Genomic DNA, 24864 nt, shown 5'->3' with positions numbered 1-24864 from the left:
CACCGAATTACCCTGGTACTCAAATATTGTTAATTATTTAGTGACTAAAGGGTTTCCTTCTGAATTTTCTAAGGCGCAAATGGACAAAGTGCGGAGCGATGCAAAGTATTATGTATGGGATGATCCATACTTGTGGAAACACTGCGCTGAACAAGTTATACGTCGATGTGTACCCGCGAGCGAGGTAATCCCTATCCTCACGTTTTGTCATTCTTATGCATGTGGTGGCCATTTTGGAGCGAAAAGGACAGCAAGAAAAGTGTTAGATTGCGGATTTTTCTGGCCATCCTTATTTCAAGACGCTTACATGTTCTGTAAGTCGTGCACTCAATGCCAAAAGATAGGTAATATCTCCCAATGTAAGGAGATGTCCCAGCAACCTATTTTAGTTTGTGAAATCTTTGATGTTTGGGGCATCGACTTCATGGGGCCTTTTCCTAGTTCATATGGGTATATATATATATATTGCTTGTTGTGGACTATGTCTCGAAATGGGTGGAAGCAAAGGCCACCCGTACTGACGATTCTAAAGTTGTTGCAGAGTTTATCAAGAACAACCTTTTCTCTAGGTTTGGGATTCCACGAGCTATCATCACCGATAGAGGCACACACTTCTGCAACCGAACTGTGGCTAGTTTGCTTAAAAAGTACCATGTGACGCATATAATCTCCACTGCATACCATCCACAATCCAACGGTCAAGCTGAGGTATCGAACAGAGAAATTAAATCCATCCTAGAAAAGACCGTGAATCCGACAAGAAAGGACTGGAGCTTGCATCTGGATGATGCTTTGTGGGCGTATAGAACCGCATTCATGACGCCGATTGGAATGTCTCCATATCGGCTGATTTTTGGAAAACCATGCCATCTGCCAGTGGAATTGGAGCATAGAGCCTATTGGGCTATCAAAAACTTTAACATGCAGATGGATGAGAGTGGCGAGCACCGAAAGCTGCAGTTACAAGAATTGGAAGAAATCTGCAATGATTCTTATGCCAGCTCCAAGATTTACAAGGACAAAACAAAGGCCTTCCACGACAAGATGATCTCTAGAAGGGACTTCGAAGTCGGTCAGAAAGTTTTGCTCTATCATTCACGACTTCGGTTGTTTCCAGGTAAGTTACGTTCACGTTGGAATGGACCGTTTGTTGTAACTAATGTCTTTCCTCATGGTGCTGTCGAAATTCAAAGCTTGGACACATCCAAAACATTCAAGGTGAATAGCCACCGGCTTAAACACTACTATGAAGGAATCCAAGCGAACGTAGGAGGGGACGAGCATGATATCACTCTAGATGCTCCGCTAAATGTCGACTAAACCGCGGCATGCAGTCGAGCTATAGACTGACTGTAAATTTAGCGCTGACTGGGAGGCAACCCAGTGTTTCTTTACCTTTTGTTTTTTATTTGATTTTTTTTGTTTTGGTTTTTTTTTTTTTTTGCTTTAATTTGTTTTTCGGAAAATTTTGGAAAATTTTGAAAAATATTTTTTTTAGCATTGTGCGCTCGATCCTGTGTACTCACGCGATCGAGCGCACGTTATTTCCCTAGTTCTCTGCCCGGATTTTTTTTATAGGGCGCGCTCGATCTTGCGTACTCACGCGATCGAGCGCGCGGTTTGACCCCGGATCTGTGCCCCTGATTTTTACGAGGCACGCTCGATCGCTCAAACTCATGCGATCGAGCGCGCTCCCCTGTGCATGTTATTTAATTTCTTTTCTTTCTTTTTCCCCTCACTTTTCTTTTCCCCTTACTCGGTTTCCCTAGAACCCTAAATTCCCAAATTTCGAATTTGTTCAGTCTTCACAAATTTTTCCTCATCTCTTGCAGGCATCATTCCAAGGCTTGAATTCATCATCTCTTCTCTTCTCTCCACTTCTCCATCGCATTATTTTGCTCAGAAATACCGAAAACTTTGGTGCCCGCCAAGTGTTCGATAAATTTCCCCGATCAAGTTTCTTGCTCTTCTCACACCATTATGGTCCCGAAACACACTCGAGAGCTCGGCGAATCTTCTCGCCAAGGAACAAGGGATGCCCACGAGTCACTAAACCTTTCCGGCCGATTCGTAAACCAAGCGGCTTGAGAAATGTACGATCATGCGAAAACCCATCGCTCCCCTATTACTGAGAGGGGTTTTGATATAGCGGCTTATGACAACGATGTGGCTAACCAAGTTGTGAACCGTGGGTGGGAAAAAATTTCTCAACAACCGTCTTCGGCTATTTTCCCTATTGTGAGGGAATTTACGCTAATGCTGCGGCGCGCACGGATAGTAAGGCCTTCGTTCGAGGCATTTTGGTTTCATATGCGCCCCAAGATCTGAATAACCTTTTGGAGACGCCCGACGTCGATGATAGTTTGTACCAGAGCATAGCCTTCGCACCGGATTTGCACGAGGTCTGAATAGCCTTTTGGATACGGTGTTATGTGTGCATGTATGCAAGTGAACTAGGTACCAAGACTCTCAGGTCAAGAAATAAGCTCAAAGACCGGGCCCGGGGTATATAGCACGCTGCGCCGTTGCATCAGGAGGTGGCTCATATACCAAGTGGATAATGGTGACCTGATACTAGTACATGTGTCCAACCATAAAGGTGACCTAACACAAGACTTATGTATCCAACCATCCACAAACTCGTAGGGTGTGCGCCCTACTACAGGATACCTCTAAGGTAAAAGCTCAGTATGCTCATGTATGCAACATACAGTCATGACATGCTCTATATAAAGGAATATAAAACATGCAATCACATAATCCATGCAAACACATAATACATGGATACTCAATCTGGATATCTCGAATAATAATTCTGTATCTCATAAACTAGGCAAGCTAGACCAGCACTATGTCCAAGCCTATAATCCGCACTACAATGCAAAGTACTCATGCATTATAATCTTATTCTAAAAGCCTTAACTATGCTATAGCATACTCCCTATTTACTATAAGCAGCCAGAGCTATACATGCGTCCGTCGTCAGCCCGCTGATGACGACTGCCCCAGAACTTGGGCACCGCTCCGCCGCAACCCCGGAGCACCTGGCCAACCTCCGGACCAAGCCTAGGAAGGCTGGAAACACCCCAAAACTCCTAAAACTAAGCAGAAACTGAGAGAGAAGAGATGATTTTGGTGTGAAAATGTGTCTCTTGGAACCCTTATTTATAAACGGAGAACGTTGCGTCCGTTCTAGGAACGTTGCGTCCGTTCTCCACCTGTCCTGCCACACGTCGATCCAATTTCATGCAAATCGAACATTTGTCCCTGACAGGGAACGTTGCGTCCGTTGGTGGTTCGTTGCGTCCGTTCGGCATCGGATGCAACGTTTTGCTTCGGATGCAACGTTCTCGTTTGGCTTCTTCTGGACTGTCTGAGACCCCCGGGATCTTTTCTATCATTTTTGGACGTTTTGGATCTGATTTTTCACCTATTTTCACCAAATAAGGACTCCTTAAACATTTTTTACACTTATATGTCATTTTTTAACATGTTTAAAATTATTTAATCTTGTAAAATGGAACCAGGATACTACCGGTAACTGATTAATACCCGAAATACACGTAGACATATCAATTGCATAAATGAGGTAGCCCTCCCCACCTGACTCTAAGACATGACATGCCTTCAGAGCCGATACATGTGGCATCAAAAGTCGTGCTCCCTCACCATAGAAGTACCAGCTATCACCCTCATCTGGATGAAACTGTACCAGACGCTGATAACAATCAACAGTAGCGTGATACAAAGTCATCATATCTATTCCCAAAATACAGTCAAAATCTGCCATCGCTAGAACCATCAGATTAGAAGACAACACATGACCCTCAAACTCTAGAAGGCAACCCATCACTAGACGCTTAGTTACTACCTCCTGCTCCAGCGGAGTAGATACAACTAAATTCAGGTCTAATGATACATAAGGTAATATATTTTTATTAACAAAACGGCTAGAAATAAAGGAATGCAATGCGCCAGTATCAATTAAAACAAGTGCAGGAATATCACATAATAGAAAGGTACCTGCCAAAATGCGATTGCTTCCCTCAGTAGCCTGATCTTGAGACAGAGCAAACACCTGCCCCTGTGTGTGCGGACGGAAACTAGAAGAACTAGGTGGTGCTGGCTGCGGACGTGGATGAGTAGAAGCCTGAGATCCCATCTGTGATCCCGATCCACTCGCAGCTTCCCATACGCTGAGGAAAATCCCTCCGCAGATGTCCCTACTCACCACAAATAATACAAGCACCAGAAGCCTTACGACAAGAAGCTGCAGAATTCTTCCCGCCACAGTGACTGCAAAATTCGTCTTTCTACTTCTTCTTTCCGAACCGGAACATACCTCGTGAACCACGAGATCCAGAAGAAGTAGTAGTATAAGAAAACGTAGGTCCAGATTGCACAACAGATTGAGCCCTAGGCCCAAGTGATCCACTAGGCTGTCCTGACATCATCAGTTGTGCCCGCATATTGCTGTTCTCCACTTGAAGGCACCGATTAACCAAAGTCTCATAAGATTTCGGATCATCACAGACAACAACCTGTGAATAGATATCCTGATTCAAGCCTTGCAGAAAGATATCATACTTGGACGCATCACTCTCATTGATATGGGGACTATAAGGTAGCAGATCAATGATTCATTGTTGATATCATCGACAGTCATAGATCCCTGCCTCAGTGTAAGCAACCCCATCGATCGTGCCTGACGGATAGCTGGAGGAAAATATAATTTCTAAAACTGCTGACAGAAATCCTCCCAAGTGACCCGTCCTCTCTCAGTACGTGCCTGAGCTGCCTTGGCATCCCACCATAAGCGTGCTCGTCCATCTAGAACAAACTCTAGAACCTCCATCTTCTAATCCTCTGTACATTCGAAAGCACGAAAAGAACTTTCGATCCTAGCCATCCAGTTCCTCGCCTCTTCAGTATTCTCGCCTCCAAACAAGGGTTTCGGTCCTACCCGCATAAACTTATTTATAGTATAGCGACGTCTACCCTCGTGTGGACGATGTCAATCCTCATGATGATGGCGATGGTGACGATGATGACCACCTCCCTGGACAACACTATCATGGCTCTCGTTACTTCCATCAGCCATTATATGAAAAGATTTGCACATTAAAATCCCAAATGCGCAATAACTACTCATACTAGGCTAAATCCCAAGTACTAATCCCAAAATCTAAGCATGTTCTGATACCAAAAATGTAGTGACCCTTCAATGAATCACCTACTAACTGAAAACTAATAGCATGCATTAATCTTAATAAAGCAAAATTGCTAAACAGAGTAAAACGTGCGGAAACATAACCCATAATTTACATATCAGCTTAGTAAAACATATTCAGGCTTATTATAATAGTGATACAACCATATCAAAAAGCTTAAAATACGACTGTCTAAAACATTATACAGCTAAACAAATCCTGCTATATAAAATCCCCTGAAAAGCTCCGGCTCCCTAGTCCTGCCTCAAACCACCGGCTCCGTCCATCCTGCGACCTGCCCCATGGAATAGGGTGTCCAAGATAACAACTAGACGTGAGCGCTAACGCCCAGTACATAAACATGAGTAAACATATGTATATGATGCATGCAACCGTGATGACTGGTAAAGGGTCATCTGATAAATCATGCTCAGTACAGGTGCCACATGAGTGCTATAACCTCATGGATCAACCTCTGGGTACAACCACACTCGTCTAGTACACCAGAGTAGTCAGACATACATGTCCCCACCGTCACGGTACTCTCAGTGACAGACTAACAAGTATAGAGCTAAGTGGCTCTATAATCAGGTATAACAAGGTATAGGCTCAACGTGTATATGCACATGACATATGAATATGAAAAGCGGTAAATCATATATCATGCCATATAATAATGCCAAATAAATTCAACACATAAACATGTATACTCGCTGGCAATCTCAGTCAATGTGTACGTACCTCTAGGCTAGTTCAAGTCTAGTAGGATCCTAGGTTCCAAGCCTATATTCAAAAGTTCACTGTATCACTACACAAGTTCTATAAGCCTTAACTAAAAGTACTCCCAAAACTTAAATATATTACCGGACCATACCTTCGTCCGTAGTAAGCCCTTTGGAGTCACTAGTCCCGGATGACTATAACCACGCCTTGGTTATTCCAGATCTTCTATAATAACTGATAGGGCCTTCAAGTGTATATATCACACTATATAACTGAAGAAGAAAACTCGGAATTCATATTTCAAAATGAATTCGAATGAGCCCTATTTATATACCCCAAAGTTGGTCGAGTTCGGATCCTCCAAACTCGGGTTCAGATCGTCCGATCTAGCTCAACGCCTGCATGCAGAACACGTCAAGTTCGGACCGTCTGATTGCCACTTCGGGTCGTTCAAAGCGTCCTATGCATGACACTTATCAAAATCCATGGCTGAGTAATCCTGCCTGCTTGGAATAATGGAGTTCGGGACGTCCGATCCTGGTTCGGATCATCAGAACGTGCCTTAACTCCGAAGTCAACAAGCCCTCTTCGGAGCCCCAAGATTGCTCAGTTCGGATAGTCCGAAGTCCTCTTCGGACCGTCCGAAGTGGCCCTAACATTGGAAGCCCAATTCTTAATTTTGTAGTCCAATTAAGCCCCGAAATTGGTTAATTACTAACCCTTAATCATGTTTAACATATTATTATCTTAAAATGGATTCTGGGTTACTACAGTAATGCTGCCAAAACGATAAATAAATAGAGATGTGTCAGCAAGAGAGCAAGTGAAGCCAAAGCGAGGGTTGGGTTTGAAGATATTATTTCTGGAGCGGGTAACCATAGGATGGGTACTGGAATTGGAGTTGGATACTAGATTGGGGGGTTCGGCCGTGGGGTGATGTAAGGCCCGGGATTAATTAGAAATTAATCCGAATTTATTTAATTTTAATCCGAGTATATTTAATTTGGAAATATTTAGAGTTTTGATTTAAATTCTAATATTCTTAAATTATTTAGGATTGAAATTGAATTAAAATAAGGGCCGAGGACCAAATTGCAATTATTGAAGAATCTAGGGACTAAAGTGCAATTTTATTGAAAGTTATCAGATTTGTGTTGGATTACTCAGCTTTTGCACGTGTACTTCATTCCTTATTCAGAAATTGAGAAACAGAGCCGAGATCTTATTTGTTTTCTTTGAAAGTTTGATCTTCAAATCCTTGTAACTTTTGAACCGATTGTCCGATTTTGATTCTGTAAATTGTTCTGGAACCCTTACGACGAGAGCTTCAATCTCGTGTAAGTTTTATGCTGTGTTTTATGGATTTCAAAATCATTATGGAGCAGATATCAGATTTTTAGTTGTTGATTGTGTTCTTGCTATTGTATCGCTTCTATTTTCGAAACTGGATCAAAGTTGGATGATTGAAGGGATTGATTATGATTTGTAGCATGTATATCGATGACTATAGCTGCTGATAAGATTTTTTATGACTGATTTTTATATGATACATGCTGATATATGAATTGGAGTTACAAGTTTCGAAGTTGGGATTACGTCGGTTACCGATTTTGAATCGCTACGTCGTTTAATCGAGTTTTGGAACTATTTTGATAGCCGATTTCTGAGTTGAAGTTGTTTTTGAGATGTTATGAATGTTATAGTATTTTTCTTATTCAGTTTCAGTTGAGTTTGAAGGCTTAACGACACAAGACGCCGACTTGAACGAACGAAGAAAGAGTTGAGGTTTGAAATGCGATTGATTGATGAATTCTTGATGGTTTTGACTCGTTTCTGAAATGATAGATTGGTATGAAGTTTCATATATGTATTTTGATTATATCTCGCAGATTTGAAGAGTTCAGAACCTCGATAAACGAAGGTATAATGACGACATCGGGAAGTAGGGACTTTGAAACTCAAGAACGATTATCTTTGAGTTGGCCCGCAAAAATCACATACTTGTTTATGTTTTGATTTGATTGTGGTGTTGTCGATCCATCTCAGGTAGTGGATCTTTAAATTTGAGTTGATATGATGTTATATCGAATTGATTCTAAGCCAAGGTTGCGGTTAACCTTATTTGCGAGTCGTTTACGAATTCGTTAGATGGATATCCATGTCAAGATCATTTATGAATCTTGATGGCTTCGAAGTTATATGAATCAAATCGTATTTAAAGCGTTTGAGTACTCTATTTGTTGAGTCGAGTTTTAAATAGAGTTAATATGATTTATTTAACACTTTCGATATGTTGGTTATACTGAGAATTATATCTCACCAGAGTTTATCCGGCTGTTGTCTTGTTTTGTATGTGTGCATGACAACAGAGAGGGCAGGAGCTGATCATCAACGTCATTGACAGCTGGGAGAGAGTCTAGCACGTGAGGGCTCGGGTTGTAGATGATTTTTTGAATGTTAGAAGCAAGGAACTTTAGAACTTGTTGGTTTTGGAATACATGTATAAAACTTGAGATAGTTTGTGTCGTTATCGTTATCGTTTCTTTAGCGACTTGTGCGATGTAATAAATACATGTATAGATACTTGAGACCTTGTTTACATTAATATGCATGATTTGGATCTTTTATATCATGTTTTAGACTTGATTTTGATGAATTGGAAGGAGTTGAAGGGATCAGATTTGCGAACAAAGAACAGGGCAAGTTACTGCTCCAGGAGGCACCCCCGCGGTAATTTTTGACGGCTCGCGCGCAGCCTGGAGATTAGCCTACTGTTTTGGAAAAAAACAGGGGCGCCCCCGCGGTAGTTTTTGACGACGGGGGCGCACCCCTTTTTGAAAAAAAAAAACTTTTTTTTTTTGGATCCTTTCTTTCCTTATTAGATTAATGATGCTTATTCATTAATTGCCCTTAAGATATGAGATTAGCAACCCGAGGCCCCACAACAGGTGGTATCAGAGCTTTAAGTTTCTTGGACTAAGAATAGATGAGTGGGGTAGATCGAGTCTTTTACTCTGATTGAACTGTACACTAATGTGTTTGATTATCAGATATGCCTCCCCGACCAGCACCGAGAGTTAGGCAGACATTGGCTACGAATCAGCCTGAACAGACAAATGCTGCACAGGTCCCAGTGACAGTGTCTAAACATGGACAGGGTAGTATGTCTACTGATGAGTTCAGTGATGCTAATCCGATGGAGAAACCTTTGAAACGATTCCAGTCATTCAAACCACCGAAGTTGCAAGGAACAGAGAATGCTATAGAGTGTGAGAACTGGCTGGAAGATATTGAACAGTTATTTGAGTCCATTGATTATACAGATGATCGTCGTGTGAGACTGATAATTCATCAACTGCATGGCCTTGCCAAGAGTTGGTGGATAGCGACGAAGAGAGCACTGGAAAACCAAGGTACTGTTATTACCTGGACTGTATTTCAAACTGCTTTCTATCAGCGTTTCTTTCCTGTGTCTTATCGCAAGGACAAAGGAGCAGAGTTTGCAAGTTTGCAACAGGGACAGTTGAATATTGAAGAATATGTTGCCAAATTCACTAGCTTGTTTAATTTTGCACCACATATCGCTGTTAGTGACGAAGCTCAAGCCGATCAATTTATCAATGGCTTGAATCCTGATGTGTTTACACTGGTGAATTCGGGAAGACCGAATACCTTTGCGGATGCTCTGAATCGAGCAAAGGGTGCAGAAGCAGGGATACTAAAACAATGAGGAGCACAGTTTGTGCCACAGCCAGTGAGACAACCACAAGAACAGCCACAGATTCCACAGCCACCTCGATTTGAAGCTGGAGGTAGCAGCAGTGGAAAGAAAAATTTCTTCAAGGGTAAGAGCAAACAGTTCAAGAGATCAGGTGGTGGTAGCTCTTCTAGTTCTAGTGGATCCCGACAGTCTAGAGCTGGACAGAAGTCTGATGTATATTGCACCAAATGTGGAGGTCGCCATACCGATGATACTGGTGTGTCGCATACTTTTATATCTGAGCAGTTTGTTGCATTGCATTGATTACCTGTTGAGCCCTTAGCTACTGTTGTATCTATTTCATCACCTCTGGGTCGAGGTATTGTATCAGTGAAGTCTGTACGAAATTGTATATTACAGTGTGAGGGGCATGAGATTGAGCTTGATTGTATTGTACTCGGATTGTCTGATTTTGATTGCATAATCGGTATTGATATGCTAACCAAGTACAGAGCTACAGTAGACTATTTTCAGAAGATTGTGAAGTTCAGACCTGATATGGCTGATGAATGGAAATTTTATGGTAAGGGATCAAGATCTAAAATTCCATTGATATCTGTTCTTGCTATGACTGTGTTGTTACAGAAAGGAGCAGAAGGATTCCTTATTTATGCAGTTGATATACTGAAGACTAGTCCGACATTGACTGATATACCGGTGGTGAGTGAGTTTGCAGATGTATTCTCTGACGAGATTCCAGGATTGCCACCATACAGAGAGGTAGATTTCGGTATTGAATTGATGCCAGGTACACAGCCGATATCAAAAGCACCTTACCGTATGACACCGATTGAATTGAAAGAACTGAAAGACCAACTCGAAGATTTGTTGGCCAAGGGTTATATCAGACCGAGCGTCTCTCCTTGGGGTGCTCCGGTATTGTTTGCTAGAAAGAAGGACGGATCGATGAGACTATGTATTGACTACCGGCAATTGAACAAAGCAACGGTAAAGAATCGCTATCCTTTACCTCGTATCGATGATTTATTTGATCAATTGCAGGGATCGTCAGTATATTCGAAGATTGATTTGCGATCCGGATATCATCAACTGAGGGTTAGAGATGAAGATATTCCTAAGACTGCATTTAGAACCAGGTATGGCCATTATGAATTCATAGTCATGCCTTTTGGTCTAACGAATGCACCAACAGTTTTTATGGGATTGATGAATAGGGTATTTCAAAGATATCTAGATGATTTCGTGATCATATTTATCGATGATATCTTGATTTATTCTAAGAATATGTGTGAACATGCTGATCATCTCCGAATTGTATTGAGAACGTTACGGGAAGAAAAATTATATGCCAAGTTATCCAAATGTGAGTTTTGGTTGCAGCGAGTCGTGTTTCTTGGCCATATAATTTCAGGAGATGGTATATCAGTGGATCCAAGCAAAGTAGAAGCTGTGATCAGTTGGCAAAGACCGACGTCTGTGCCAGAAATTCGAAGTTTTATGGGCTTAGCTGGTTATTATCGTCGATTCATTCGAGATTTTTCATCTATAGCGAAGCCTATTACACAGCTTACACAAAAGAATGCACCATTTGTTTGGTCTGAGGCATGTGGAAGGAGTTTTGTTGAACTGAAGAAGAGATTGACTACTGCGCCAGTGTTGACAATCCCTAAAGGTACTGGTGATTTTGTTGTTTATTGTGATGCTTCTCACCAGGGTTTGGGATGTATTTTAATGCAGAAAGGACATGTTGTTGCTTATGCTTCTCGACAACTGAAACCACATGAGGTTAGGTATCCGATTCATGATCTTGAATTGGCTGCTATCGTTTTTGCATTGAAGATCTGGAGACATTATTTATACGGCGAGAAGTTTGAAATATTTTCTGATCATAAAAGTCTGAAGTATTTATTTTCACAGTCTGAATTGAATATGAGACAACGACGATGGCTTGATTTACTGAAGGATTTTGATTGTGAAATCAAATACTATCCGGGAAAGTCTAACGCAGCAGCAGATGCCCTGAGTAGAAAAATATGTGCTCTATCTTTATCTACTGTCGGTGTATCTAATTTTATTGAGAATTTTTGTGTTTCTGGGTATGTATTTGAGATAGATAGAAGGCCGATGAGAGTGTATGCAATCAGTGCTGAGCCAGAGTTGTTGATTCGTATCAAAGAAGCACAGAAAGCTGATCAGAATGTACAGAAATCGATTGAAATGATCAGATCAGGACATCAGTCTGAATACAAATTTAGTGACGATGATATCTTGTATGTGAATAACCGAATAGTTATTCCCAATATTACAGACTTGAGACAGAATATTCTGAAAGAAGCCCATTGTAGTCGCTTTAGTGTTCACCCTGGAGGCAGAAAGATGTACAACGACTTGAAGAGTCAGTACTAGTGGAAACAAATGAAGTCTGATATGACTGAATTTGTATCCAAATGTTTGAATTGCCAATAGGTGAAGGCTGAAAGAAAGAAACCGGGTGGCTTATTACAGAGTTTATCAATTCCTGAATGGAAATGGGATCACATTTCCATGGACTTTGTAACGAAGTTGCCACGATCATCTCGAGGATGCGATGCTGTTTGGATGATCATTGACAGATTGACGAAATCTGCGTGCTTTATTCCTTATCGAATGACTTATCGTCATGATCAAATGGTGGATCTTTATATTCGAGAAGTGGTAAGACTTCATGGTGTGCCAAAGTCGATTGTATCTGACCGAGATCCGAGGTTTACTTCGCACTTTTGGCATAGCCTATAGGAAGCTCTAGGTACGCGTTTACATTTGAGTACTGCTTACCATCCTCAAACCGACGGTCAATCTGAACGAACAATTCAGACGCTTGAGGATATGCTTAGAGCTGTAGTACTTGATTTTGGTGTTACATGGCAAAATTCTATACCACTCGTGGAATTTTCTTATAACAACAGTTATCAGACGAGTATAGAGATGGCACCATTCGAAGCGTTATATGGGAAGAAGTGTCGATCGCCTTTGTATTGGGATGATGTTTCTGAGGTACCTGAGTTAGGGCCAGATATGATCAGACAGATGACTGAAAAGGTGAAACTGATACAGCAGAGAATGAGAACAGCACAGCACAGACAGACCAGATATGCGAATGTACGACGACGGCCGTTATCTTTTGATCAGGGAGATAGAGTGTTTCTGAAGATTTCACCGTTCAGAGGCACCGTTCGATTTGGTAAACGAGGGAAATTATCTCTGAGGTATATTGGGCCGTATGAGATTCTCGAGAAGATAGGCAATCTAGCTTATCGACTCGCTCTTCCTATGTCTTTATCTGGAATAAATGATGTCTTTCATGTATCGATGTTGAGGAAGTACATATTTGATGCATCTCATGTGATTCACTCCGATGAAGCTGAATTGGATGACACTCTTAGTTATTTCGAGCAACCTATTCAGATTCTTGATAGAAAGACGAAGCAACTCCGAACGAAGACCATTCCATTGGTGAAGATTCAATGGAGTAGACACGGAGTTGAAGAAGCGACTTGGAAAGTCGAAGAAGATATGAAGAAATGATTTCCTTACTTATTTCATTGATGTGAGTTCTTATTCAGTTTTCAGTTAGTTTTTATTCTTATGAGCATGCGGACTGCATATCTTTACTGTTTATGAATTCGAGGACGAACTCATGTCTTAGTGGGGGAGAAATGTAAGGCCCGGGATTAATTAGAAATTAATCCGAATTTATTTAATTTTAATCCGAGTATATTTAATTTGAGAATATTTAGAGTTTTGATTTAAATTCTAATATTCTTAAATTATTAAGGATTGAAATTGAATTAAAATAAGGGCCGAGGATCAAATTGCAATTATTGAAGAATCTATGGACTAAAGTGCAATTTTATTGAAAGTTATCAGATTTGTGTTGGATTACTCAGCTTTTGCACGTGTACTTCATTCCTTATTCAGAAATTGAGAAACAGAGCCGAGATCTTATTTGTTTTCTTTGAAAGTTTGATCTTCAAATCCTTGTAACTTTTGAACCGATTGTCCGATTTCGATTCCATAAAATGTTCTGGAACCCTTAAGACGAAAGCTTCAATCTCATGTAAGTTTTATGCTGTGTTTTATGGATTTCAAAATCATTATGGAGCAGATATCAGATTTTTAGTTGTTGATTGTGTTCTTGCTATTGTATCGCTTCTATTTTCGAAACTGGATCAAAGTTGGATGATTGAAGGGATTGATTATGATTTGTAGCACGTATATCGATGACTATAGCTGCTGATAAGATGTTTTATGACTGAGTTTTATATGATACATGCTGATATATGAATTGGAGTTACAAGTTTCGAAGTCGGGATTACGTCGGTTACCGGTTTTGAATCGCTACGTCGTTTAATCGAGTTTTGGAACTATTTTGATAGCCGATTTCTGAGTTGAAGTTGTTGTTGAGATGTTATGAATGTTATAGTATTTTTCTTATTCAGTTTCAGTTGAGTTTGAAGGCTTAACGACACAAGACGCCGACTTGAACGAACGAAGAAAGAGTTGAGGTTTGAAATGCGATTGATTGATGAATTCTTGATGGTTTTGACTCGTTTCTGAAATGATAGATTGGTATGAAGTTTGATATATGTATTTTGATTATATCGCGCAGATTTGAAGAGTTCAGAACCTCGATAAACAAAGGTATAATGACGACATCGCGAAGTAGAGACTTTGAAACTCAAGAACGATTATCTTTGAGTTGGCCCGCAAAAATCACATATTTGTTTATGTTTTGATTTGATTGTGGTGTTGTCGATCCATCTCAGGTAGTGGATCTTTAAATTTGAGTTGATATGATGTTATATCGAATTGATTCTAAGCCAAGGTTGCGGTTAACCTTATTTGCTAGTCGTTTACGAATTCGTTAGATGGATATCCATGTCAAGATCATTTATGGATCTTGATGGCTTCGAAGTTATATGAATCAAATCGTATTTAAAGCGTTTGAGTACTCTATTTGTTGAGTCGAGTTTTAAATAGAGTTAATATGATTTATTTAACGCTTTCGATATGTTGGTTATACTGAGACTTATATCTCACCGGAGTTTATCCGGTTGTTGTCTTGTTTTGTATGTGTGCATGACAACAGAGAGGGCAGGAGCTGATCATCGACGTCATTGACAGCTGGGAGAGAGTCTAGCACGTGAGGGCTCGGGTTGTAGATGATGTTTTGAATGTTAGAAGCAAGGAACTTTAGAACTTGTTGGTTTTGGAATACATGTATAAAACTTGAGATAGTTTGTGTCGTTATCGTTATCGTTTCTTTAGCGACTTGTGCGATGTAATAAATACATGTATAGATACTTGAGACCTTGTTTACATTAATATGCATGATTTGGATCTTTTATATCATGTTTTAGACTTGAGTTTGATGAATTGGAAGGAGTTGAAGGGATCAGATTTGCGAACAAAGAACAGGGCAAGTTTCTGCTCCAGGAGGCGCCCCCGCGGTAATTTTTGACGGCTCGCGTGCATCCTGGAGATTAGCCTACTGTTTTGGAAAAAAACAGGGGCGCCCCCGCGGTAGTTTTTTACGGCGGGGGCGCACCCCTTTTTGAATTTTTTTTTTTTGGATCCTTTCTTTCCTTATTAGATTAATGATGCTTATTCATTAATTGCCCTTAAGATATGAGATTAGCAACCCGAGGCCCCACAACTGAGGCGGAGGTGGTGGATCAGGTTCAACGGGTGGTGGGTTCGGGGTTGGTGGATCAGGGATGCAGATGTTGGGCACAAGACACGGCTCATGTGAACAGAGGGGTGAAGGATCATCAGCCAGGGAATCCTCCATCGGCACATCAGACACCTGAAGAGGAACCAGCACCAGAACCACCACTGGAAAAGGGAAATTCAGACTCAAAAAATACGACATGACGTGAGACGAATATTTTGCCAGACGAAGACTCATAACACAGGTAGACACTCTGTGTAAGGGAGTAACCAAGAAATACACAAGGCGAGGAGCGTTGAGTAATCTTGTGAGAAGAATATGGACGAAGCCAGGGATAACAGAGACAACCGAATATACGAAGTTTAGAGAGATTAGGGGGGACACCGAACAGGCGTTCGAATCAGGATTTGTAGGACAAATTGCGTTTAGGCAGTCTATTGATAAGATAAACTGCTGTGGCAAAGGCAAATGGCCAGAACTTGGTGGGGACAGATGCATGATGTAAAAGCGCAAGACCGAACTCGACAACATAACGATGACGGCGTTCAGAGAAGCCATTATGTTCAGGAGTATGGGAAGGGGTGGTTAGATGAGAAATCCCTTGCAGACTAATAAAGTCTTTGAGAGCAAGGAATTCACCACCATGATTAGTGTACAAAATGAGAATAGGACGACCAAAACGTTTTTCTACAAGTGACTTGAAACAACGAAAAACAGTGAGAACGTCCGACTTACGTTTTAAAGGATAAAGCCAAATATATTTGCTGTAGTGATCAACAAAGATAACATAATATCTATAACCATCACAAGAGAGAATGGGGGAGGTCCAGACATCAGAGAAAATAAGTTCAAGAGGAAATTGCGAGGAAAGTGAAGAATCATGAAAAGGTAATTTATGACTTTTATTGCACTGGCAAGAGTTACAATTAAAATGACGCAACGGAGAATTAAAGGACGACAACGACTTAGACACGACTAACTGACAAAGGACTCGATCAGACGGATGACCTAAACAGTGATTCCAAACGGGCAGGGACACGACAGAGGAAGTAAGTGCCAGTGGTGAATATGGTGTGGACACAGACCAGGAGTAGACACCGTCCTTAAGTGGACCCTGATGGAGAATTGCCCCGGTGCGACGGTCCTTCACCATAAAATCAAAGGAAGAGAAAAAAACCAGGACATCATTAGATTTACAGAGTTGAGAAACCGATAAAAGATTCTTATTAATTGAGGGCACACACAAGGCATGAGGAAATTGTAGAGAAGTAGGGTTAATGGGTGGTATGAGACAACCTGTGTGAGTGATCGGAATACTAGTGCCGTCACCAACAATTACAACATCTGAACCAACATAAGGGGCATGCATAGATAGATGGGCAAGATTCGATGCAACATGATGAGTGGCGCCAGAGTCAAGAATCCAGTCAGATGGAGAAGCTGGCGCAAGAGAGTAAGCAGTTGCTGGAGAGGAGGATGGACCAGTGGTGGAATAAGGGTGCCCAGAAGGGGCCGCAGGAGCAGAAGCTGGCATATACTGAAAGTCCAAACAGCGTTTGGCAGAATGCCCCTGGCGACCACAGAGCTGACAACACCCAAGATAGGGGTGCGGGACACGCTGGCCTGGTGCCGACGAAGATGGCGGGTACGACGGCCGTGAGGGCCAGGAGCCAGGTGGACGGGCTAGTTGGTGGTGCGCGACGGATGGCGGAAAGAGATCGTTGCCTGTCGATCGGGCAGACGTATTGACGGAACCGAGAGGGTTATCTGGGAATCCCGACGAGCAGCAAGATGAGCTTCATGATTGAGGAGCTTATCATGTAATTCCTCAAACGAGATCGCAGTATCTCGGGCTTGAATGGCAGGGGCAAGTTCTTTATAGTCATCATCCAGACCATGAAGAACTTTGATGGTGAGATCCTCAATATCCATAGGGGAGTTCATGAGAGCCAGTTCATCAGCTTTGGATTTGATGAACTGCATGAATTCGGTGATGGACTGAGAACCCTTGTCCGGATTGTGTAGTTGTGTCTTTAACTGGGTTATGCGACCAAGAGAGGGCTTGCCATAGGTGAGGGCAAAGGTGTTCCAAGATTCTGCGGATGTGGTGGCAGTAGCAATAAACGAAATCAAAGATGGAGACAACGATCCAATTGGGATATTTAATATCAATTGATCCTGACGGATCCAGGCGGTGTACGCATGATTCAGCGTTTGAGTGGTGGCAATCGTGATGAATTTCGCTGGACAGGGATGGGAACCATCAACAAATCCAAGTAGATCATGACCAGTAAGGAGGGTCGTGAACTGCAAACGCCATGAGAGAAAATTGAAGGAGGTGAGCTTCAAGGGCGCATGAGCAGCAACATTGATGGAGATTAGAGTAGCAGAGGCGGCGGCTGGAGTGGCGGCCATAGAAGCGGTGGCGGCGGTGATTTGGTATAGTAGGATTATGGTTTATTGGCGTATGCCAGAGACTTCTGATACCATGTAGAAACTGATTGAATAATATTATTTGATATATTCCCAATAATGAATACAAGAAGAGTTTATATAGAACTAGAAACCTAAAAAGAATAAAAGAAAATACAAAATACAAAATATACAAAAGATAATATAGAACATATTCCAATATGCACGAATGATTCGCCATAATTTAAATCCAAACTACTAGAAAAAGTGTATTTCAAATCGTTGGAAGAGCATATCATATCATACAAACTTAAAAGTCCCCATTTATCTTGTTCGGAATTTTTGACTAGGAAGGCATTATCAAACGCTTCTTCTACACAAGAGACTTGGATCTAGTTTCTTCGCCACCTCTAGGGCCAGCTAGTGATACAGTGCTGGTGAGTTTTCTAAACCTCTGCTGAACCTTGTGCATGATTTTGGTCGTTTTGGTTCGCGAAATATGAAAACCAATTGCATCAACATACCAACCGCTCCTCCCTTTGAATCCAACAATCTGCCCTCCTTCCATAGGTAAAGAGAATGGGGTCCCTTCTTCCACTCCAAAAGGTCCATATGTTCTTCGGTTACTCTTAAATGTGAGCGACCGGACAACGTGACTGCCACCGCGAACCACCGGACAGTAATGGCCGCTCACGGATGTCAAGAATTCCTCCGGAAACTGCAACTTGATCTTTGGCCCAATATGTGAATTAAAGGCAAGTACAAGGTTTACAAGCAAAAAAGATGGCACGGCCATGCAACACAAAAGGGGCCTGTGAAATTAATAGAATTTATCCAAAAGGATAAAAGAAAGAAATTAACCAAGTTTACCTCAGCAGAGTTATTGCCCCCACTACCTCCATGCTTATCTGCTGAAACAGGCTTACCATTCTTGTCATATAGCACAGTTATTGAGTCGATGCAACGACCATAAAACACAGTGATTTTCCTAACTCCATTGTAACTTCCATCATCCCAATCTGTCCCTCCATTACCTCCCCACAGCCCAACAACTATCGTCTTCTTTTCACTCGTTCGGTCCTTGTCCCCTTCCTACAAACCAGATTTTTTCTCTGATCAAGTGGGAATAGGTCACAACTAAAATATGTACAAGTATTAATGGTAGAGATAGCAGAATTTTATACCATTTTATCCGAGGAGTAGCAATGGCTGCCAAAAACGATGGTTTTCTGAAGGTGGAAATAACCTTAATATATATATATATATACAAGAAGAAATTTATACTCCAGCTATGGTATCTGATTCCCTTTATGCCACTACCTCAACTACAAATGTTGCTTTTTCACTTTATCATTCTGGTATCAAAATCAGCGGCGAAAGTGCCAAAATGCTTGGAATCTTGTTCTTACAGAATCGGAAAAGCATCTAATGCACCACAAAGAATTCAAAAGGGAGAATCTATCATGCATTACCCGGCCACATCCATCCATTTTGTATGTATACATCTTTTGTCCATGTCCCAGACAGATAAATCCAACCTAGGACATGTAGGTTCCAATAGTCAACCGTCGTCACACCCGTATCCTCGTTTGGTTTCTGAAATGAACAAAAACTCCTACAGCAACATCCAATAAATCCTAAATCTAATTCATTTGCAATGCGATTCGATTGTTTAGAGTTGTTAGACCGACCAACTCATTGAAGACCAGCTGAAAATCCTTCCAACGTGGGTTGTGGGTAAGGAGAGTTGACCCAATAATATAAACAAGTATAAAAGATTTTTAATGATTAATTACAATTTTCATAAATAAATAATAATAATAATAATAATAATAATAATATAATATAAATATGTATAAAAAAAATATCAATAATTAAGAAGATCTCACACTTGTACTTTTTATTTTAAGTAATTAATATAAAAAATTCACTAATTTTCACTTTAAAAAAATACTACATCACCACAAAATCCATAATGCACAATTTTTTTTTTAAAAAAAATTCCCTTCCAGCCGTGGGCCAACCAGAGCCCGCCCCATCTTGTCTAGGCCCGCAACCCACAAATGGGCCACCTTTGAATGAGTTGACAAAATTTCAACTTAAGCTACTTAAATTGGTTTGGTTTGGGGGGACAGGCTTGACGAGCCTAACCAAAATTGACGAGCCTAATCACATTTATACCTTGCGCTATAACAAGTGATATTCTATGCTAATAGTAAGTTGATCACGTGGAACATACATGGCCACCTACATGAACGCATATAAAGTATGAATAAAAGTTCATAACCAAAGGTACGGTAAATTACGTAGATACTCTCTAATATTAAGCTTGATAATAGAAACAATTGACAATAGTTTGATAACCATAATGTTCTCTCTGTATCCTCCCAAAAAGTCATATTCATCCTTCAGCTTTCAGTATAACTGCCAGGGTTTCGAAAGAAGCAGCATACTACTTGTGTTGATTGGTTACCTAATTGAAAAGAAGTAGAAAATAAAAAATAAAATTGAAAGTCAGCTTTCATGCAATTCACACTAGTCTACGTCCTTTCCATCTGAAAACTAAAAATGTCTTTCTTGTGGATTTTGTTGAGACCATCATTTGAACATCAGCTAGATAGTGTCGCCAACATTTTTTCGAGTAAAAACTGCAGCAGTTTGGATCTTCTTCTCGATTCATGATCATCGTGTGAATTAACTGCATTTAATTTGAATTCAATTTAGTACAAGGAAAAGAAAAGGAGAGAGTACACAATTAAACATAAGCTAGAAAGTTAAAAAGGCATATGTGAGACTTTGATGTTGAGGGGAGTATTTTATTTGTCGCGTCAAAAGTAAAAAAAATGAGAATGGAACCCTTTTCATCTGAAAGAGCCTATCGACCTATTCACCTTGTGTCCACCCATAGGAATGCTGAAGAATCTAAATCTAGATAAACAAAAGTATAAAGGAAATCTGGTATGCACAAGATGGTCAACTTTTTGGCACCACAGGTACCGCTTTCTATATGTCAGTAATAATTTGAAGACAGTGGATGGGATAGTCGTCTCAAATGGAAAGGGAAAAAAATTCAATTTACCATGCAGCTTTCATAAAATTATAAAATTTTTCCTTATCAAATGTATAGAGTCACTCCATCTATTGAATTCCTTAATCCACCCATTTTAGATATATTAGATATTGTGTGACATAATGCTTGTACGATTTGGAAGTCCATAGCAGATTTTATTTAGACACACATCATTTTCATTGAGCAGTTCGCATAACATGTTGCAAGTTACTATAAACATTTCTTCAATAAGGTGTTTAGTAAAAGTTATAAATAAAAAAAACAGAAAGCTAACTATACTTTGCCTTCGATTAGCTTCAAAACTTTTCATGGCAAATTTAAATACACGAACAGAATTTATCTTACCTTCACCAATTCACTGCCAGGAGATATTAGAGTAAGACTCCTTCCATGTGATTCACATAACCACTTATCAACAAGGTTCACCACAGTTGATTGTGATAGAGTCAAATCTAGCTTGCTGAAGCTATTTACATCTAGTTCGACTTCTTTCAGATCTTCATAAATCTTCATAATCTAGAAAAAGCAATAGAAATGAATGAAGCAATTAATAAGATGGCCAAATGTTGTAAGAAAACTTTGGCATCGAATATGAATCAAGAACATAGGGTTCATACGGCACCTGCTTGGTATGTGCTACTAATTTGAAACCCATAGATCGACTAATCTTCCCCAAAAATTTTTTACACTCATCGATAATCAGAGGTGTTTTCACGGTATGACCAAAGGAAAACTTTATTTCACAGACTCCTGAAACATTCATGGAAGAAAAAGGCATTTGATGGCCGCTAAACTGGAAGGAGTAAAGATTTGGGGCATCAATGTTGACTTCCTGCATTTTCGTGCACTTCGATAAGGCTAAAGTCTTCAAGTTTGCGCTCAAAATCGTGAGTCTTTTAACTCTGCTGCATTCTTGGAGCACCAAACTCTCAATCAATGGACACTCGGACATATAACTCTGAAAAGTAGTATCCGTCATTTTGCAGTCCCTCAATGTCAAATTCTTCAGAATCCCACACCCTTTAAAGTCAATACCGCAATACTGATTCTTCTTTGCATGATACCAAAAAGTTTCAAGATTTGGTGCCATGATTTCAATACGAATGAGGCTGGGACACTCATGCACCTCTATCCTCCGGAGCTTGGCAAGTGAAGGAATAGACAAAGAGAACAATTCCTTGCAGTCAACCAGCCTCAAATCCTCGATCAATGGGCAGCTTTGTCCAACTTTCTCAATCAAAAGTTTACTAACAGCAAGGCCTTTGAACGATAGTTCTCTCAAATTACATAGCTCTAGAGAACTTAAACCAGGCTTAAGTGACCCTGACAATTTCAAGGAAGTTATTGTCTTGGATGCTAGCACATCACAAGGTAAATTATACAGTGCCGCCTTTGGATTTACATGAATCTCAAGCACCTTCACATTTTTCTCCACAGCAAGACGTATCCAATTTTTGATATTATGTACCAACGGATTAAAACTACTAACATACAGCCTGAACTTATCTATGCAAGGAGCAGGTGCAAGTTTTGTCGCAATCGATTTCTCAACATAACTTTTGAACTTTCTTTTCTGATCACCCCCTCGTGCACCAAAGCACCTCTCATCAAAATCAAATGTCATGTATGAATCGAACATGCTTTTCCACCTCTTTGACCAAATGCTTGTGCGCACCACATCTTTCGGGCATCGCAGGTGCGCAAATATGTGATGAACAATGGGTTCTGGTAATTCCGATATCCGATCAACTTCAGGAGGTTTGTCCTTAGGCCCACTATTTTCAGTCATCCTCCCTTTCTTCCTAGCTCTGTCTTCTTTCAGTTCGACACTCCTGCAATATAATTTTCGCTTCCCTCCCGAGGGCTTTAGCTTCAAATTTGCATCAACAATTCTTGATTTCTTAGTAGAATGCTGGCTCTTGAGAAGCTTTTGTAAAGCAGTCCTCTTCAAAAACATTGTTCAATCAAACCCTATTCCCCAGAAAATCAGACAATCAGTCCAAGCCATTAGTCAATAAAAACACAAAACTATCACGAAGTAAAACGCTTTCCAATAACTCGTAACTATCATGCGGAAAGCATTCACACAATATATTAAAGAACAATGCAATATCACCAACAAGAAAAAAAAAACACGAAAATCTAATCGAGGAAAAGATGCGATTCCCAAAAAATGATTAAACAAATGAAGCCAGGACTCCAATGCGTAAAGAAAACGGCGTACCTTTCGAAGAGAATTTGGAGAAGGAAAATGGAAATCATGAGAAATTAGGGTTCTTGCGAAGCAAGTCTGTGATGTGAATGGCTTTTATAAGCGAGTTGTGTTGCCAACTGGGTCGGATCCTATGAGACAATTGAACCGATGATTTTGTTTTATTTAATAAATTATTCTTTTTTTAAAATAAAAGATTAATATATTATTTAATTTTGTATTTGAATTTTTGCTATAATATATTTCCATTAAAATAACGGGAAATTTGTTATAAATTCCTAAGGCCCTGCTTGGTTGGGTGGATTTGGGTTAATTTGGATTTCAAATCCGTAGCCCAAATCCACTCCATCTGTTTGGGTAGCCCATAGATTTGATATTTTAAATCTGTTGGATTTGGCCCATTGATTTATGCCCTAAAAATTAACGGATTTGAATTCATTATTTCGTCTGTTGATTTGAAATTTTATCAGCTTGTTCTCTTCTTTCCTTTCTTCTTCTGGCGGCCTCGTCTTCTTCACGGCGGCGCCTCTCATCATCTTCACGCGGCGCCTCGCACCTCAGATGCAGGCATGGTAGGGGATTTAGGCACTGGTTTTGAGTGAGAACGCGTCCAGAAAAGAAGAAAAGGTGTTGATTCTCAAAAAATCGCGTCCATGTAAGTTTTTGTTTCATGCGATGTCGGGGCAGTGGAAAGGGGATGAGTGTTGAAATTGGTTCCATTTGTTTGCCCATATAAACATTAAGGAATTACATCCGATAATGATGCATGTGTTTAATTTTTTCATGTGACAGAGCCCAAGAAATTATTACACTTCCATAAAAGACAAGCTTTTTTATTTTCTTTGTTTATGAAAAACTAAAGGGGAAAATGTCGGGGCATTTGGATTGATGTGTTGGCCTTTCCAAGCGCTTAAATTGTTTTTTTATTAGTAAACTTTCCAACAAAACACCAGGAAAGCTTTTGGGTGATTTTCATTTTAAATCAATTTCATGTATTCAAGTTTAAAATCGAGAGAGTTTGAAAAATGACATTGGTCAACGAAATTTTTTGATTTATTACCTTCCTTCAAAAAAAATTTGCAAAATGACCTTCAAATACAAAGGAAATGCAAAAACAAAACAAAGGAAAAAATTGAGAAGGTTATATTTCCAAATCATGGTCAAACAAGGGTTATTTAGTTAAATAAATCCGTTTAAAATCTGATTGTCTATGGTAGTGTTGTTAGGAGAATCATGTATTCAAGTTTTCTTTGCTTGCTTTCGAAAATGATAACAATAAAATATTCGAATGACTTGTTAAGAGGTTGTTTCTGTGTTGTAGTTTTCTGTTGCGTAGCTCATTTGTTTGATATTGAATTTTTTGGTTGGAGAGTTGATACAACATGAACACTCTGCTTTTTTTCATAATTTTTATTCATATCTTATTGTTGCTTGTCGATTTAAGGATCGCATCAAAGAAACAATCCTTGAAGGACTTCGAATGTTTTGCTGTCTGAAGTCTCTACTGTCTACTCCTGCTTTTAATTTTGGGATATAAGTTGAGTTGCTGGAGGGGTTACTATAAATGATCGGTACTCGGTTTCAACAAGTATCCCATTAATTTTCACATTATTTATAAATGCTTAACTTGCAAAATTCAGTAATGTTATGGTTTTATCATTTGTTATATAGTTTAAACCATTGAGGCAAAACACTTGACTGGACAATTGAAGGTAATTGAAGATTATTGAAATATTTCTTAGTAGTTTCAAGATTTCAGTTTGTGACATATTATTGGTTTATATTTTGTTATATTGCATAAATATT

General features: G+C 40.0%; 2 protein-coding genes across 2 annotated transcripts; both read right to left on the bottom strand.

Annotated features, from left to right (window-relative positions):
• Positions 1-17870: 17870 nt before the first annotated feature.
• Positions 17871-19096, bottom strand: LOC140883661 (jacalin-related lectin 19-like). The gene is made up of 3 exons (XM_073290217.1): positions 18961-19096; positions 18647-18868; positions 17871-18506 (listed from the first exon to the last, which is right to left on the bottom strand). Exons 1-3 carry the CDS (start codon positions 18961-18963, stop codon positions 18150-18152), a joined length of 582 nt encoding a protein of 193 aa, XP_073146318.1. The 5' UTR covers positions 18964-19096; the 3' UTR covers positions 17871-18149.
• A 983-nt stretch (positions 19097-20079) lies between these two features.
• On the bottom strand, positions 20080-23175 carry LOC140883420 (FBD-associated F-box protein At5g38590-like). The gene is made up of 4 exons (XM_073289866.1): positions 23071-23175; positions 21469-22817; positions 21192-21362; positions 20080-20474 (listed from the first exon to the last, which is right to left on the bottom strand). The coding sequence occupies exons 2-4, from the start codon at positions 22801-22803 to the stop codon at positions 20307-20309; spliced, it is 1674 nt and encodes a 557-aa protein (XP_073145967.1). The 5' UTR covers positions 22804-22817; positions 23071-23175; the 3' UTR covers positions 20080-20306.
• Between the last annotated feature and the right edge of the window lie 1689 nt (positions 23176-24864).

The sequence above is a fragment of the Henckelia pumila genome, chromosome 2 (genome assembly GCF_033568475.1).
Source record: "Henckelia pumila isolate YLH828 chromosome 2, ASM3356847v2, whole genome shotgun sequence".
In the NCBI taxonomy this organism is placed as follows: domain Eukaryota; kingdom Viridiplantae; phylum Streptophyta; class Magnoliopsida; order Lamiales; family Gesneriaceae; genus Henckelia; species Henckelia pumila.
This window is presented reverse-complemented; position numbering and strand designations above follow the sequence as displayed.

Bases quoted from the DNA above. Each gene is read 5' to 3' on its own strand.
- LOC140883661 (XM_073290217.1), bottom strand. The intron at 18,507-18,646 runs GTAAACTTGGTT...ATTGGGCCAAAG, and splicing joins GGGGCAATAACTCTGCTGAG to ATCAAGTTGCAGTTTCCGGA.
- LOC140883420 (XM_073289866.1), bottom strand. From the start codon at position 22,803: ATGTTTTTGAAGAGGACTGCTTTACAAAAGCTTCTCAAGAGCCAGCAT. The intron at 21,363-21,468 runs GTGCCGTATGAA...TGCTTTTTCTAG, and splicing joins TAGTAGCACATACCAAGCAG to ATTATGAAGATTTATGAAGA. The intron at 20,475-21,191 runs GTAAGATAAATT...AATTAAATGCAG, and splicing joins CTGGCAGTGAATTGGTGAAG to TTAATTCACACGATGATCAT.